The sequence below is a fragment of the Opisthorchis viverrini genome, assembly GCF_000715545.1.
Source record: "Opisthorchis viverrini unplaced genomic scaffold opera_v5_31, whole genome shotgun sequence".
In the NCBI taxonomy this organism is placed as follows: Eukaryota; Metazoa; Platyhelminthes; class Trematoda; order Opisthorchiida; family Opisthorchiidae; genus Opisthorchis; species Opisthorchis viverrini.
The window spans coordinates 2314548-2329681 of record NW_008751688.1 but is presented as its reverse complement, the minus strand read 5'-3'; the positions used below and the strand labels follow the sequence as shown (position 1 = coordinate 2329681).

The 15134-nt window shown below is 41.4% G+C and overlaps 1 protein-coding gene across 1 annotated transcript in view; it reads right to left on the bottom strand.

Annotated features, from left to right (window-relative positions):
* T265_02594 (hypothetical protein) overlaps nt 1-15134 on the bottom strand; it is a gene marked incomplete at both ends in the record, with an annotated part of 52889 nt that overhangs the window by 17607 nt on the left and 20148 nt on the right. Inside the window, one exon of the mRNA XM_009166873.1 lies at nt 7272-7391. Coding sequence (XP_009165137.1) covers nt 7272-7391 — 120 coding nt within the window. The remainder of the gene's footprint in view (nt 1-7271; nt 7392-15134) is intronic.

Genomic DNA, 15134 nt, shown 5'->3' with positions numbered 1-15134 from the left:
GCCACTGACATCGATTAGCCGCCATTTCTTTCAACATCTCCAGCCAAGCACAGACGGGGTCACGGGGACCCCATCCTGGAAGTCGCACAACACCAACAACACCCAAACTCTTTGTGATCTCTTTCACGCCGTTTTGCCAAGTCATGTGCTGTCTACCTCGCGGTTTGCGCCATCCTGAAGAAGACATGGAGTATAACACTCGTCTCGGTGGACGGTGTTTTGGTATGCGTAGCACATGACCGAGTCATCACAGTCGATGATGCTGGATGCTTTCCCGGATTGAGGTGCATGCAGCACAACCAACTACCCGTTTTCTAATCGCCTCGTTACTGACACGCTGAGGCCATCCAAAACCAGCCACGCTTCTGAGGCATCGGTGGTCGAAAACCTGAAGACGCCTCACATCATCTGTCCGCAGGCGCCATGTCTAGCACTCTTTTAGACTACTGTACTCAAGTTTTATTATATTTTAGTTAGGCAGGATTTCCTGCTCCTTGGCAGGGACATAATTTGCACAGGAGTTTACTCCAGCCGAGTTCTTCTGGATCGGTTTGTTTCATAGCTACTGTTGTGTAGCAGCAAAGAAAGTTTTTAATAACATTGTGTTACTGAAAGTTCACGCTGATTCACTTACCGTCGCTGAAATTATAAAGTCCCGTCAATCTCTTGGTAGCCACTCAAGAGTAAACTTTTCCCGTTTTGCTGCAATTGAACGTGCGTTGCACGGTGTGCATTATTTGGTGATCAAACTGATAGTCTAGCAACTTGTCCCTGTGTAGTTCGTCTGCCAGGGTTGAACCTGCTGATGTCGGCAAAAATGTTTGGTGTTCAATGCTGCACTGTTTGTTTTGTTCTTATCATACGCGATCCCGAAATAAATTTGATAAGGTCAAGGGTAACTAGTTATTTTGGACGTATACAGACATACTGGAATTGGGTGAATTCCCTCCTTCCTTTCTACGACCGATTACTCGAGATTTCACACTCAACAAGTTGGAATGATTTCATTTCAGTCCACCTGAAACCAAAGATCCTCAACATTCAGTATTTCCTCGACTTGTTTTACAGAGCTTATAATTTTCAACACTATGTTAATTCATGGAAGATCTTTCGGAAAAATAGGATGCTATTTTATACATACAGTGTATTAAAACATTTGTCTGTAAGATACGGCAAAACCCTTGCATGCATCATTCAAACCGGTCTTGTGTTATCTGAACACTAAGTGAAAAAAAGGCACTCATGTCCCTAATCCAATCAGGTGTGTCCAAAGTTTTTTGGTGGTTTACAAATGTAGGAATGGGTTCAAACGAACTATTTTAGAATGAAGAAGAATCAACCACTTTTACAGCTCAAAATGTTTGAATAAGCACTGAAGCTCGACATGCAGAAATTTATTCTGAATTTTCCTTTGAACCCCTACACGCAGCAACCGTAGATACTGCTACGAGACGTGCTATGGATCAGCAAAACTGATAAAGTTTATTACATTCTGCTAAAGTGGGGACTCCAGACTAAAGATCTCAATTCGGATCTAACTTTGGATATTTGTGCTGAGCAAACTGACGATTCAATGCCATTGCGCAGTTATTACGGCGAAAGCAAGCAGAAGCCCATATGACTTTCAAACCGATGGTGCAAGATAATTTGGTGTTATATCCAGACCAACCTGTATCTCTTCCATTGAAGGAAAGTGAATAAAGATGCACCTATGTTTGAGAAAGCTCTCATACAAAGCATCACCAAAGAAAATAGAATGCCCTGGGTGCAGTTGCCTCCTTCGCAGTGTTCCGATTGCTGAGTATATTTCGGGATATCTATCTCACCTCTACAAGACTGGATCAAGCGTAAAGCTATAGAGATTAGATGGCTAACCTTTTGGGCCTTTACTCAGGAGAACCATGTGGGGGTGATATCCAAACAGGACTAAATAATCCCGCAGAGATATTTGATATTGCTATATGTACCCCATGAACCATAAGGAAACTTTCGCTGCGAAATCCGCGGGGTTCCTCTTATCGGTGCGGTAGGTGGCTGGTGCTCTCACAGGTTGTGATGTGTACGGCGATTTGTTCTTAAGTACATCTGCACTCACACGCTGCCTGGCTACGAGGCAAAGGCTTTGGTTTGGGAAATTACACCCCCCCCCTCCTGGCATGAGCGCCATGGAAACCTTCATCCCGCGAACATATGTCAACTTCACAGCTGAATATCACAAGATGCAACTGAACAGATCAGATCGTTTCCTACATGCATTAGGCAAGTTGAACAAAATGCAGGTGCCAGTAACACCCCGATCGTACAGTTTCACGCATTCCTTTTCACCTGTTCCATCTCATCACAAATAATTTGAATTCAGGTTTCACTGTCAGAAATGAAACTTAAGTACGCTTTGCACCAATGTTACAAGCAGCTTTTGCGGCTGCGTAATCAGTTGTAAGAACCAGATCAATTTCGAGACACAGAACTCGATTTACTTGAAGAAATTTGCCGTCCCACCTAAGAGTCTGAAAGGTGCTCTTAATAGTACGCTGGATCCCTGCGCACTGATGTAATTTATGGCTGTAACACGACTTTGAGTATTTGGCGTCGCTATTCATTTGACCACCCTGTTGATGTCTTCAGCACTACAACTCTTGAGGACCGCAAGCTGACTGAGCTGCACACATTTATGTAAGTCCTCTATGGAGCCATCGAGTGGACGCGCTCTACTTAATCGTTTTATTCGTGTTAGTTGTCTCAACAAGGATTCATTGATGAAGTCTGTGGAAGGTGAAAGAACTCCAGAAAACAGAGGACTTTATTGATTATCCTTGCAGAGCTCTGAACCTAAGAAAGAGGGTTTTATGACAAGGAAAGATGTTTCTTTGAAAATTCTTAAAACTGAGCCGTAGCCATTCTGAAGCGTGATGTGCACGCGCATGAAGGAATATTTGGCTCAGCTGTGGCTCCAGACACGCGGGAGACGTTCGCACGCGAGTGCGTTTGCTGAACACCGAATGTACCTATGCATCACCAAGTTCAAAGAAGCAAAAGCATATCTACGTAACTCACATCACAAACACACATCAAGTGCCGATGGAGATTAGAGGAAAAGCTTGCCGCTCGTTCTGGAGTAACTAGGTTGATTTTGGTCATACCGCAGCTGCTCTCCACTGCACCTCTCAGGTTTGCCACAAAACATACCCAACTTACCTGGCTACCGAGAACCTTGTGGATCGAAAAACTCTATCTGAACTGACGTCTCCAACGCTACAAGACTTGGTGGAGGGAGACAGATAAACCCAGTGGTCAGCTTGTAACGCCGCAGCTTTTGCTGGGTGTCTGGCAAAAGCCCATCTACGATCATAACCTGTCATCCAGTACTAAGTGGAACTAAGGGTCCGTGCAGGCCAAAAACTTGAAAAACCGTTGGAAACCGAAACATCTAGAAATACCTGAAAACTATTTACCACGTCCTCGGAAACCCTTTGTCAGTAAAACCATCAAGAAGCACAACTGTTCCGTGGTGTCCAGAAAGCAAAAAATGTTGAACCGCCAGGTAGAATAATTCGAATAACGATTCCTTTGTCCTCTAGCCTCTTCCCACCCAGACTACCGATCTTTAGCCTAAATATGGGGTGCAAATTTATAACTCCCTTCAACCTCAACAGTGTATGAGTTTATGTACCTGCACTAACGTCATCTTACCCTTGTAGCGGATGATCCTCTCCTTGTTATCTTTAAGGATTGTATTCAAGTCCTATGTCCGCGCCTGTCTTATCTGTCTGCGCCCATCTCAGAGGAAACGAAGAGGCTGATTCGATAGGTACCCATTTTTAAGAAGAGTAATCCCAATAAACAGACACACGGCAGCTTTCATTGAACTCTCATTATAACAAGGCATCGGGCGTTACTGTTACTATGGTGGCACGCACGACGGTGACTTTCGCACACCAAGCTGGATTTTGATTGCGTGAATACTGCGTCAACCGAGTCTTTGCCACCTGTGAGATTGCAGAACAACACTGTATATTCAATGCTGGCGTCTTTTTCACTTCAAACGTCCGTTTGGTTATGTCAATCGGTCAGTGAATCTAAATGCACTTGCTCAACAGGCGATGTAGCGAAAGTGGATGAACATAATCCAGTCCTCATATTCACATAGTTTTGCGTGTGAGACTGTAAGGTAGATCTCCAAAGGCTTCTGCATACGAAATGGTACCAAACACTTAAGCTTGCCATCTGCAATTTCGTCCAATTTTTGGTCACCAGAAAAATGAGACAAGTGATTGAATGTGTTCAACAGCCCAGTGTTAAAAACGTAGCCAGTAAAAAACAACATTGGCCTGAATTACTCAGAGGACAGTGAGACAATCATCATCATCATCATCATCATCATCATCATCGTCATCATCAAGAACAGCAATATCAGTGTTGGCACTCATGCTTCACTGCCGTACGACCATAAGGTTCGTCTGGTAATATATATACACATATATATATATATATATATATGTATATAATTGTATTAAAAGCCCTACAGAGAAGAGAAGAGAAAAAGAGTGGGTGAGGGAGGGGACGTAGTGCTGGGCTATGTCAAGCATACTGAGGTATCTACACCTCCAACCGCTCAATCAGAAATTCTGGAAAGAAACTGACAACACGAACGCCACTGACATCGATTAGCCGCCATTTCTTTCAACATCTCCAGCCAAGCACAGACGGGGTCACGGGGACCCCATCCTGGAAGTCGCACAACACCAACAACACCCAAACTCTTTGTGATCTCTTTCACGCCGTTTTGCCAAGTCATGTGCTGTCTACCTCGCGGTTTGCGCCATCCTGAAGAAGACATGGAGTATAACACTCGTCTCGGTGGACGGTGTTTTGGTATGCGTAGAACATGACCGAGTCATCACAGTCGATGATGCTGGATGTTTTCCCGGATTGAGGTGCCTGCAGCACAACCAACTACCCGTTTTCTAATCGCCTCGTTACTGACACGCTGACGCCATCCACAACCAGCCACGCTTCTGAGGCATCGGTGGTCGAAAACCTGAAGACGCCTCACATCATCTACCCGAAGAGGCCATGTCTCGCACCCATACAACAACACAGCCCTTACTGTAGCCTGGTACACACGACCCTTAAGATCCAGTGAGATGCCTTTTTGACGCCACAAGTGACGCAAATTAGCAAACGTGATTCGAGCCTTTGAGATTCTTGCACTGACTTCATCAGACACACTTCCGTCATAGCTAATACCACTACCGAGGTACGTAAAGGTCTCCACAATCTCCAGTGGTTGTCCTTGAATTAAGGCAACACAATACACAACCACTGTGGACTAAACGGTCTTACTGACAGACTTCTAATAGGACATGTCTCACTCCAAGAAGTGCTAGGTCTTTTAAGAAGAAGAGCTTACTTTTTCTTAGAATAGTTGAACGGCGAAAGCTGTATCAGCTTCACAGTAAATATCCGGTGGAATCAGTACACGAGTCACGTAAGTGTAATATCAAAGAGACATACCAATGAGTCTCGAGATTTGCTTTGTTGGGGACCATTTTTAGTGTGGTGGTGGGATGTCAGATCACATCCAGATAGTTTGGGTTTTTTCGCTTTTTTTATCACGGATACCTTAAAGACGCCTCTGCTATCGGTATTGAGGAGTTCGTTGGTGAGTAATGGATAGGCGTCCGGTTGCGGTGCACGTAAAAGAGTGACCGAAAAACTCCAAAACCACTAACTGTGGTGGCTCAGTCTTGTGTCACACATGCCTAATCATTATTCTGGGATATGAGTGTTATTCTCAATGCTTCTTTCTGAATGGCGTAAATTGTGGGGTGAACAACATGTGGCTGTGAAGAAAGTTGTAAATAAATCTACGAAGCTATTCAAAATGTTTTTGTGCAGTCAGCCTTTCAGAATCGCTGACGAAGTTTCCAGTAAATGGCTGCAAGCCGGCATCAGTAGCATTTGTGCTCTCCGTAGAGTTTAAGCGCGCTCAAAGGAGACCTAGTGTTTTTTTTCAAAAATATTATTTGGATCTCCCTATTAAACAGAGCACATTATCTCACGCATCGCAATTTTTCCAATCTAAAGCATTCAGCCGAAAATTCTTGAAAAAAACTCCATTTAATGACGTAGTGCGTCTTTGAAAGGGGTTATTAGCTCTTTGATTTCCATCACTTATCCGGTTAAGGAAAATGACACCACATTCTTTAGAAAGTTCAGTACTGAGCTCATGACAAATTTTAAAAGAATCATGTCTGGTATTGTAGTTAGCGTCCTCCTATTATGGAGATTTATTAGAACAGATATTAACATGGATTGAAGCCAAAGCCTGAGCATTCAACTTTTATAGGCACATGAGGCAGAAGCGTATCCGTTGAAATTTCCTGACAGTAAATAACTGCCGTTTTTTTAAATCACAGGACCAGACAGATCCCATTAATGGCAGTGCGTGGTAACAAATCCAAGCCGTCAATCCCTATTAACATATGGTAACCATAGCCCCCAAATTGTCATTCGTAACACGATATCCGGTTGAGTGACTGGTCACAATTTGCCAATTCGCAAAGCTTTCTACTTATCTTGATAGACGCGTTGATGGATGCCAGTGACAAGCTAATCACATTTTTCTGTTGCGCCGTTATGCTGCTACGCAACTATAACCAATCATGTAGGAAGCGTCAATGCTAACTAATTTCCGGCTGGCAATCAAAGCTAGTGTTCGTATAAATATTAACAACAAAGTTGTACCTTAATGCAGATCGAACTGTGTGAGCATTGGATACCGTATAGTATCCCTATTTTGCAGTCGCATTTCAGAATTCAACATTCTCGGACGAAGGCCCAAAACACCGTTCCCATATCTCCAAAGGAGAATAGAGTATACTGCATCGGAAAAACTGTCCTCGCAAAATGTATTCACTTGCGCACATCATTGTTGTGAAAAACAAACTATGTCGCATACGTTTACTCTTCTGTTAGATTTCGTTTGATAAAAAGGGTTTAATTCCGTTAAAAAATCAGCATTCTGCACTAGCAGACTGATTATTTTTTTCTGTCCTTATGGATGACAATAAAACATGTCACCAATGTCTCATTCACCTAACAAACTACGGTAAAGGTATTTCCTGAGAAAACCCGGGGGTGCTCCTTCTGTATGAACAGAGCTTGCATTTTTAATCACCGAAATCGACACTACTTCTGATTTTTTTGTGCCTGAATGAAAATCATTATTCACTACTGTTCGTAAGATCACAGCATAATAAAATACTTACTTTGTCTATCCGGAGAGAATGAAATGCTCGCTTCCAAAGTCCCTTGATATTTCGGCTTCCAACAGGACTGTTGGATTTTTCATCCGATGTGCTTTCTCTTCCGGTTCCAATAATTTTTAGCTGAGAAATCGGGTTTACAGGAAATCAACAGTTTATTTCACGTTATTAAGGGCAAACTAATAACATGCAAATCAATCGTCTAGATTGGCACATTAGAATTATTTGAAAAAGCGTAGTTTCTATGGTTTCCTTATCCAGACGAAGCAGAGTATGTAACAGTTTACTCTGCACTAGTCTAACTGTCATAATGAGCCTTCTAGTAAGGTTCTCTGAAGACACAATCACTTGTTTTGTGGTTAAGTTAGTTTAGCAAGTAAACTAAACCTAGAATATGAGGTCTGATTTCTATGGTTCAGGAACCCACTCCTTATGAAGAAGTACGATGATACACCAAACTGCATTGTCAAAAAACGAGTATGTAAAAAGGATCACCCCATTTGAAACAATTGAGTCAAGCTGAGTTACAAGACAGTGGTGCACTGAAATGTTAAAAGTAAAGACATCCTAATCCACAATGATATCGCAAAATCCGTTTAAACCATAAAAATGTAAAGATGCTTTGTAAATTCACTCAGTACATTCGACGTATTTCGTGTTTCTATCATTTTACTAAAAATTAAATGTTTTTTCAAAATTTTTGTTCTAATAGCGTCCTTTCTGACAAACGCAGCTATACAAAATGGAATGCATACTTCAAGTCGTTGACGATTTCCTATTGGGCCTAACACAAAGGTGACGTATTGCCATTTTGTTCACTAGGAAATGTAACAAGGAACAAATTTGTTAGGCGACGCTGGAAGCTGAATGATGCTCACGCACGTACAATGTTTTAGATCAACCAAAATCTAACTATCTAGCTATCTCAGTATCATGCTTGCCATTGTACCTCTCACGACCAAAGTTTTGCATTATCCGAATTACCAAGTGAAAACATAGGCCCGGATCCCGAATAAAAGATCTCGAGACAAGTTCCCTAGCGTTAGCAACAAACGACGATCTTAAAAAACTAAAATATGATCTGTTTAGGGCTTGTTGTTGACATTAACAGCGTATTCTAAAGGTTTGCTCAAATCATAGAATCTATGGACTCTAAAATAGTTACATAACGGCTGTGAATTTAGCCCGTCCAGAAAAAATTTATCAAAGAGTGCTGCCCAACAAAACTAGCTGTATGAACAAAATGACTCAAGTGCTTCAAAAGAAGAGAAGATTTAAAAAAGCTGTTGAATTTGATTGTGCCAGGGAAGCTAAATAAAGCAGCTCAAGATGGCTTATCGGTTAAGGCGCGAATTGACTGGATACAACTCCAGCATCTTAATTGCTACTTTTAGGGCTTGAGCCCTCTGGTACTATCTCAACTCCCATGCTTCATTTGGGTGACAGTGAACAAAGATTATAACTTTATTGATAAAATGAGAGAATGAGTGTCAAAGACGATTTATAGACAGTAGCTCTGTGATAGTCCAAAACGTATATCCAGGCATTATTCATATGAAAGCACTGCTTGAAATATGCAGCGCAAAATGTTCACTATGACACGTACTCGATATGAACAATGCGCCATACGATACCATCGACTTACTCACAAGGTTGCTACTCATCGGTCGGCAGCACACGACTGGCTTCACCCGTTTTTGGGGCCCACCAGGTAGTTTCATTTATGAAAATATACTGCGATATCTCGAATATCGTATCAACTGAAACACGGAGCGGTCTCTGTAAGGCACATTCAGTTGAAGAATATCATAAACGAGAGATTCCCCCGTAAAAATCAAATTGATTAGCAACTCGGTGTATTTGCCACAAGCAGTCCAATTTGGGTTGAAGTGGACGATAAGGTTGACGGAAACTCGGGGACTGCGCCTACCTGATGAGCCTTAAGAAGGGCTCTCGAAGGGTTTCCAGCAATCTTGTGAGTAGTTTTCTTTACGAAAACTCAAAATACGCTTTACCAAAATTTAGTAACAGTAGAAGCAATTTTGTATTTTTGCAAGTAAAGAAAAGGTTTCCGTCCTTCTATGCACTTAGTCAATGAGTTTTCTACTCGTTGAAACTCCGTATAATATTTCCGCGATGCAGTCATCAACATTTCCCTCGCCTTCGCCTTGTTGGTTTGTTGCGTTCTGATTCATTGATCTGGACCTGATGAAGCAACCGTCTGTAGAGATTTGCCAGCGGAGCTGTGAAAATGCTTTAGATGACGTTTCTATGCTACTAACTCAGAAGTGCGTGTATCGTTTTCAATACTTACAGAGCACTTCTTTCGGTACATACCAGAAAACCTGCACCACTGCGTAAATGATGTGCAAAGAATCACGCCCCCCTTCAATTATATGAAACAGTAGGCCACGTGTGTTCATGATCCTAGTCCAAGTTGACTGGGAAAGCAAAATAAATCATAACCATATCCACTATTTGCGTAAAGGTGTACCGTTGACATTCGGAGAATTGTCATACCCTAAACACATAAGTGTCACTGACACATCGTCAACAACTCCAAAGCCAATAATTAAGCATATCAGAAATCTGTTCAGAAAAACATGTTAAATAAGTTAAAGAAACCCTAAAGAATAATTGAGGACTAGTTGAGCTTACGGTATCATATTCCGGCTGGTGCTGCAAGAAGTTCAAACTTGGGTGGGTTTAATCTTCGACACAGCACCCTCCACTCATGTCTGAAGAGCGCTTAATAGAAAAAAGTGAATCGAAGGAGAAGGGAATATCTACCAGTACATTACTTCAGCGTGGTGTCTTTCGGTCACTGTTTTGGATGGAAATCAACCTCCTGGATAAAGTAACAATTATTCCATCGCTAACTCAAAAATACCCCGTGAGGTATAATACGGTAGAAGGATCGGATGTTATTTCTTGTGGAGAAAGTCACTGCTGGTTTGCTTGCTCGTATGGCGGTTTATCTAAATTGCTGAGTCGCAGAACAATTTTGAACGTCTCTAGAGGTCACAGTAGCGGGTGACATCAACTGTACAACAAATCAACCTTTGGCATAACAAGACTTGTTTTCATCTTTATATTTCTTGTAACGTTCCATTGGACTGAAAAACAGTTTATTTAACAGTCGATTCTACAAAATAAATCCTTTTTTCCTAGTTTGTCAGTGAACATTTTTCGAACAATACACTTCCAGCAGTTTCATTCCAACAAACAATGATTTTCTTTTTATGCTGCGATTATTCAAGAAGTGGACTAAGTAGCGTGGTTTCCAGTCATCGTGACATCATAAAAATTGTTCATCATCCGTTAAAGGCACGCAACAAAAGTTGATCCTGCGGTAAAAATGTGGGCGAAGTTAAATTGGATGGACGTAAATTGAGTTGAACTGGACTCAGAGTTTGCGGATCGCTCGTTGTTAAAAATGGGTTTTGCATCATGCCAGTTCGTAACTGGACTGAACTTTTACAACAACCCCTGGTGTTGTCTGTATCTAAGTGGTAGAGTGGTGAAACCGAAGGCTCACACGTATATTGTTAGTCACTGTGCACGCAGCTTCCGATAGATTACCTTTCCCTTCCGGTAAATCGCTGAGTATTCATTGGCTCTTTTTCACGGAATGTTCCTAGTTTGTTTGAAATACAATTTTTCAGAAAGCGACTTGAAACCACCTCGGGAAAGGTAGCTGCTAATTAGCTAACCTGTGACTCAATGATTGCGCTGTATGGCACACCAAGTCATTTTACATTGGTAATTTGTAGGAACTGGCAAACCAGATAATAGTTCCTGTCCAGACACAAATTACGCAAAAAAACATTGAGCTGTTCCCCAAACATTACTTCTTTCCAGTTTTTGGAGGCATTCTTAGATAACTATATTGATAAGACGGTTTCGTTTTGAGGTCGAAGGGTGCATTTCTCTTTGCTGTTAAGCAAACAACAATTCATTTTCAGTAACGCGTCATTTATCTGCTGTGAAACAAGTCAATTTTTTAGTCCAATTTTTGTACTGTTCCCAAAGTTTGTCGTATGCTCGAAGCTAGTGGGACGAAAACAAATTGTGATTTTATGGAAAGGAGAATCAGTTGAATGACTGATTACAATGAACCATTATATCGATCCCATGGCATCTAATATATATGACACACCCACATTGCTGATGACCCGATGTGCTCTTGCACTGGCTCAATGTGGAGAAAGTGTGAGAAAGTCGACCAAGATATCTGTAGTCATCGTGACTGTGCATCAAAAGACCGCATAGATGAGGTTATCTTTAAAGTTATTTCCAAGAGGTCGTGGAACCTAGACGGCCCATCACCAAGAACTGTTCACAGAGCACGCAGCGATTTTTAGGTCCATCCCTGTAACTAGCAGCAGTGTGAAAATCAACCAGACTAACTGTTAGTAACACCGGTCCATTGATTAGTTTCCTTCATTTGTTATCATCTGAAGAGTTGACGATGCGTTTGCGGGAATGGACGTTCATAGTTGTCCTAAAATATTTTAAGAAAATGCCCCTCTTAAATTTTTATATCGCTATTCCTAACTTTTATAAAAGGTATAACACGTGAGTTTGATGGACATAAGCGATAGTCTGCAGCAGGGATTAGGAGGGTCGTAGTCTCAGTATCCTTTATTGTGCCGATGGGGTTCAGATTCGTTCTATTCAGTATTCTCAAAGTTATCAGAATTTCAGAAAGTGTTATTCAAATTTGTCTTGGAGTCCCTATTCCAGTCCCCCCTTTGGGCTCTCTGAGTGAAACGTCAGATGAATCTCCCTCTTTTCCATCTCTGCCGGCATTCTGAATCAGAAGCGCTTGTTTGTGTGAGTCGCTTTTTTGTCTACAACTTAAAAGGCCTGCATAGTCGCGCTTTATTGTACCGTTTTCGCTAATAATTCGCTCACTTCTTTATTATTTTACTTACATCTCATTATTCAAGGTACCGGATCCGTTCCTATCTCATTCTATCGGTCCTTTGTTTTCTCCCTTTCATCTCTATCTACTTTTTTCCAAACAATATACTGGCAAGTAATGCCAGCGTGTATTTTACACATAGACTTGGTCTTCTAAAGTAAACAATGATAAGACAGAAAACATCAAAATGTTGCCTGGTTGGAACAATCAGATATGATCCCAAATGGATGCAACCACTATTTCAGTGTAGCAGAGATCCTAACGTTGTTTCATGATTCCAGAACATGTCAACAAACGCGAAGGTTGTTTATACTGCTTGCTAACCATACATTCACCGTAGGTTAACATCATGTTGTTCCCGTTTTGTTCGTGAAACACCGTAGATATCAATTACAAAGTTGGCTTATCAATGAGAAATGTGGGCCTATTTTCGAACGGAAATCTAAAATGAGTGATGGACACGTCTTCCTCGTGTTCCACGTAAACTGAGTACGTTCGGTGCTAGCTAAGTCAGTCAGCTTGGTCCATACTAAGCAGGCGCGAAAAATTCTGTTGAACTAGAGTTGTTCAGATAAGGTTCGTGTTCCAGGACCCCGCATTCAGCCAACGGGCACCACCAAGCAACCCTGTTTACTGGCATTTTGAGGTGATCAGTTGCTCTTACGCATTAAACACTTTCGATTCAAAACGTTTAAGGTTTATATAAAATCTTGTTTGTTTTCATAAGATTTGCAGTTACAACAAATAATGCTTTGTGACATTTGTTAACTGGCAGGTGGTAGATGATTTACTGATTGTAACTTGCCTTTACTGTAATATTTGTAATAGTCATTCAGTAAAGGAAGCATGACTCTCAAGTGAGTAGGGTTTAGTTTGTTGTAACATAAATTTTAAACAATTCTGAACAATATGCGCCCACGCAGTATAAGTATACTCATCTGCCTTGAAAAATCTAGACGCCATAGTCTTCAAGATTGTCAGACCTGAACGACAGCACGTTTAGTTTTATTTTTCAGCCAAGAAAAAAGTTTGATTTTTTGCTGGCGTTTAAAACCCAAATTAATGCAACTGTAAACTGCCAAACAATTATTTCACGATTTGTTGTTATTTTGGCGATGTGTTGGAATTCTGTTAGCTTGGTTTCATCCATTTATAGTTGATCAGATTGGCGGAGGCTAGCAGTAAACTTCCAAATTTTTCCTCGCGATTCAACCAAGTATCACCAGTGCGCGTTGATAATGATATCACCTCATGTGGTGGTGAAACTTGCAAATGTGTAGCCAAGTTGATTGCATCATGTTTTGACTGAATTGTTTGTCGAATATAATTTTTGGCTAATGTTGAGTTTGATCGTATCAAATAGCGTTAATACAAGGTTGACTATCTTGTAAATATGTTTTTGTTAAAAAGAACATGTAGCTGCCTGGGTAAATTCTTCGAAACTTTCATGGCAAAAGTTTTTGCAGCGGGACTGATAATGGGTTTCATGGCCTATATTTCCAGAACGAGTGTTTTTCTGATATTCCTCCGCGGCATTCAGCTTCGATGCAATCAACTTAGGACGATAAGTAGAAGCAGTCATTGTGGCCACACAATCTTCCGTCTTTGTAACTGTGGTCCACCAAAGATTTTGGTGCATACTTTACAATCCTGCTGGATCTTGCATGTTGCCACATGTGCACCCCATAATGGCGTTGCAGGGGACTGAGCAAAACGTTTCCGTCAACTGTGGTACACTATATTCGAGCAGTTGAGAGAACCTATGCCAAAGTCTTTCGTCAAACTTGATCTAGTCGCTGTTCGGGTGCAGCGGACAACTGTGAGAGAGTATAGCCTCGGATGGACGCAGAGATACTGTGTGCGATGAGAATAGGCAGAAGTATGGTGAAACGTGAAACCGACTGTAATGTCAACTACCTGGTCTAGCAACTGATCAACATTTCCTATTAAGGGTTTGTTTTCCTCAATCTGAGGCCCAAGACTTCCTAAGATCGTTACTTGTGATTGCTTGCCATTTATAGGCTCTCGGTGCCCTTACAACACATGTATGCGTAGTATATGTGGTGTGTACATTCTTGTCCTTGACTCTCATGCCAGACTCAGTATGACGGACACTTTGTGGCTGATGTGAGAGTCTTGACTGTGCTAGCGCTTACAACACCTTGGTAATTATTCAGCACTGGTTTTTCTTCATTTGGTTATTAGTGTCTACACGCATTGTTTTGCATACCAAACATTTTTAAATACATTGGGATTTATTTTGCCTGACAGGAACTGTTGATGGCACGACTTCAGATGGGATGCTATTTTCTATTTAACCAATATTGTTCTGTAACGCATCCAAGCTCTTAAAAAAGTTGTTAGTGGAATGTTCTTCTAAAAATGAAAATAAGTCGCGAAGGTGTTGCCTTCAAAGATGTCTAGTATATTTTGCTGTTTCTCATGTCAAGTTCGCTAGCCTAGATCGGTTGAGATAATACACCTGTGACAGTGTGCATCTAGAGGTAATCAACTAATTTTGGTCCGTTCCATTTTTCCGTTCATTTGTAAAGCGTTAGCGCCCAGGTAAAGGGAGAGTAATATCGACGAGTCGACTAACACAGCAACTGTAGATCTCACCAGAGCATATCAGCTTACCGTGCAACCCAAATGCAGACTAAATTATATGCACACTTTTACAGCAAACCTTACAGTCGGCTGAAAAGTCATGTACTAAAATTGCCTTGTTATTTGGTGATATTTTTCAATCTGAGTTGCATTATCTGTTGGATACCGTGTATGGCGCGTGTGTTTAGGGCTGTTTCCTGAATGGTGTCGAGTTGTTAAATGGAAACAGGTACTGAACGTTTGCACCGGTCAGTTAGTGGAAAATGTCCAATATCTTGCTACTACTGAGAATAACTACACTGTGAACCACGTTAGCTAAAAAAGAAGTGCTC